At 64.1% G+C, this 1,324-nt stretch overlaps 1 protein-coding gene across 1 annotated transcript in view; it reads right to left on the bottom strand.

Moving 5' to 3' along the window:
- Positions 1-1,324, bottom strand: part of GALT (galactose-1-phosphate uridylyltransferase) — a gene marked incomplete at both ends in the record, with an annotated part of 2,699 nt that overhangs the window by 913 nt on the left and 462 nt on the right. Inside the window, 4 exon segments of the mRNA XM_009580236.1 lie at positions 116-279; positions 577-633; positions 912-1,041; positions 1,262-1,310. Of these exon segments, the coding sequence (XP_009578531.1) occupies positions 116-279; positions 577-633; positions 912-1,041; positions 1,262-1,310 (400 nt within the window).

The following is a 1,324-nucleotide window of genomic DNA, read 5'->3' as shown; positions in this document are numbered from 1 at the left end:
CCCCTCCGGCAGCACAGCGCGCTTAATGGAGCCAGGCGCAGCCGCGACGCCCCGCGGATGGGTGCTCCCGGGGACCCTGTTCTTGGGGCTGGGGGGCCTGCCCCGGCACATACCCAGCTCCCAGAGAGGGGATATGGACAACAGCTATGTCCTCACCTTCCGGCAAGCCTCCTGCTCGGCATACTCCAGCAGCATGGGCACGCCATGCTGGCTCAGATGCTGCCGCTGGGTCCGGTCCTCCAGGCGCGCCTCATTGGGGAGGAAGCTGCTGGCCCACACCTGGAAGGGACATTGGGGCACGGGGCTAGGTTACCTGTACCCCACATTTGCAGGGGTGCCCCAGCCACACTACTCATCTGCAGGTCCGTGCTGCCACCAGGTGGAGAGTCCGACATGTGGCAGCCACAAGGGACAGTCCCCAGGAGGGGAGGTGACAGGACAGGCATGGGAGTATCCTCGCTGCAGAAAGCTTTGGGACCAGGGCAGGGGGATGCCTGTGCACATCTTCTGCCTGGGTTTGTAGGGTCACCCACAGGGACTTGCAATTAAGCCAGGTCACGGATGGGACAGCCTCACCTGGCAGTGCGGATGCGGGTTGGAGCAGCCCATCATCGCTCCCTTGTTCTCGAAGATCTGTGGAGGAAGAGGTGCAGCCAGCAGGTCCCAGCCCCAGGGTCCCTGCTGCGGGCTGCCATGGTGTCCCTGGCACACCAGAAAAGCATCCCACAGGAGAGCAGAGCCTCACACCTGCCTGGAAAGGCTCGGGAGGGCATGAGGTGGGAACAGGGGACCCACACGTGACTGGGATGGTCCCAAGCCCAGGTGCTGCCAGAGCACCCAGCCCTGGCCCCCCACCTCCACCCAAGACCCGCGGGGCAGGGAGAGAAGGGCAGCCCCCACCAGCCCCGGACCTGCACCCAGGGGGAGGAGGCACCCAGCTCGACTGCCAGTTCTGCCCATGCGTCGATGACAGCCCGGATCTCCGCCAGGGACATGAGGGGCAGCGTCAGGTCTGACCAGGGGTGGAAGCACATCACCTTGCTGTGGAGGACACACATATGGCCGGGGCTGTGGGGTGTCCCCAGAGACCTTCATGGCCCTGCCGTGTCGCAGTGGAACAGGGGACAGGGATGAGACCTCCAAAATGCCCCCAAAACAGAGCAAGCAGTGCAAGAAAGGGAGTGGGCTCAGTCTAGCTTCATCCCATGGGTCCTGGCTGATATCACAGCCTGGACCCCTCCAGAGCCATCAGGGTACTCACCACACACCCCGGGCTGCTGCCGTTCGAAACAAGGGGTGATTGCTGTCACCTGGGGAAGGACAG

The sequence above is a fragment of the Fulmarus glacialis genome, unplaced genomic scaffold (genome assembly GCF_000690835.1).
Source record: "Fulmarus glacialis isolate BGI_N327 unplaced genomic scaffold, ASM69083v1 scaffold22186, whole genome shotgun sequence".
NCBI classification, from domain to species: Eukaryota; Metazoa; Chordata; class Aves; order Procellariiformes; family Procellariidae; genus Fulmarus; species Fulmarus glacialis.
Note: the sequence above shows the minus strand (reverse complement) of the source record. Positions and strands in the feature narration are given on the sequence as shown.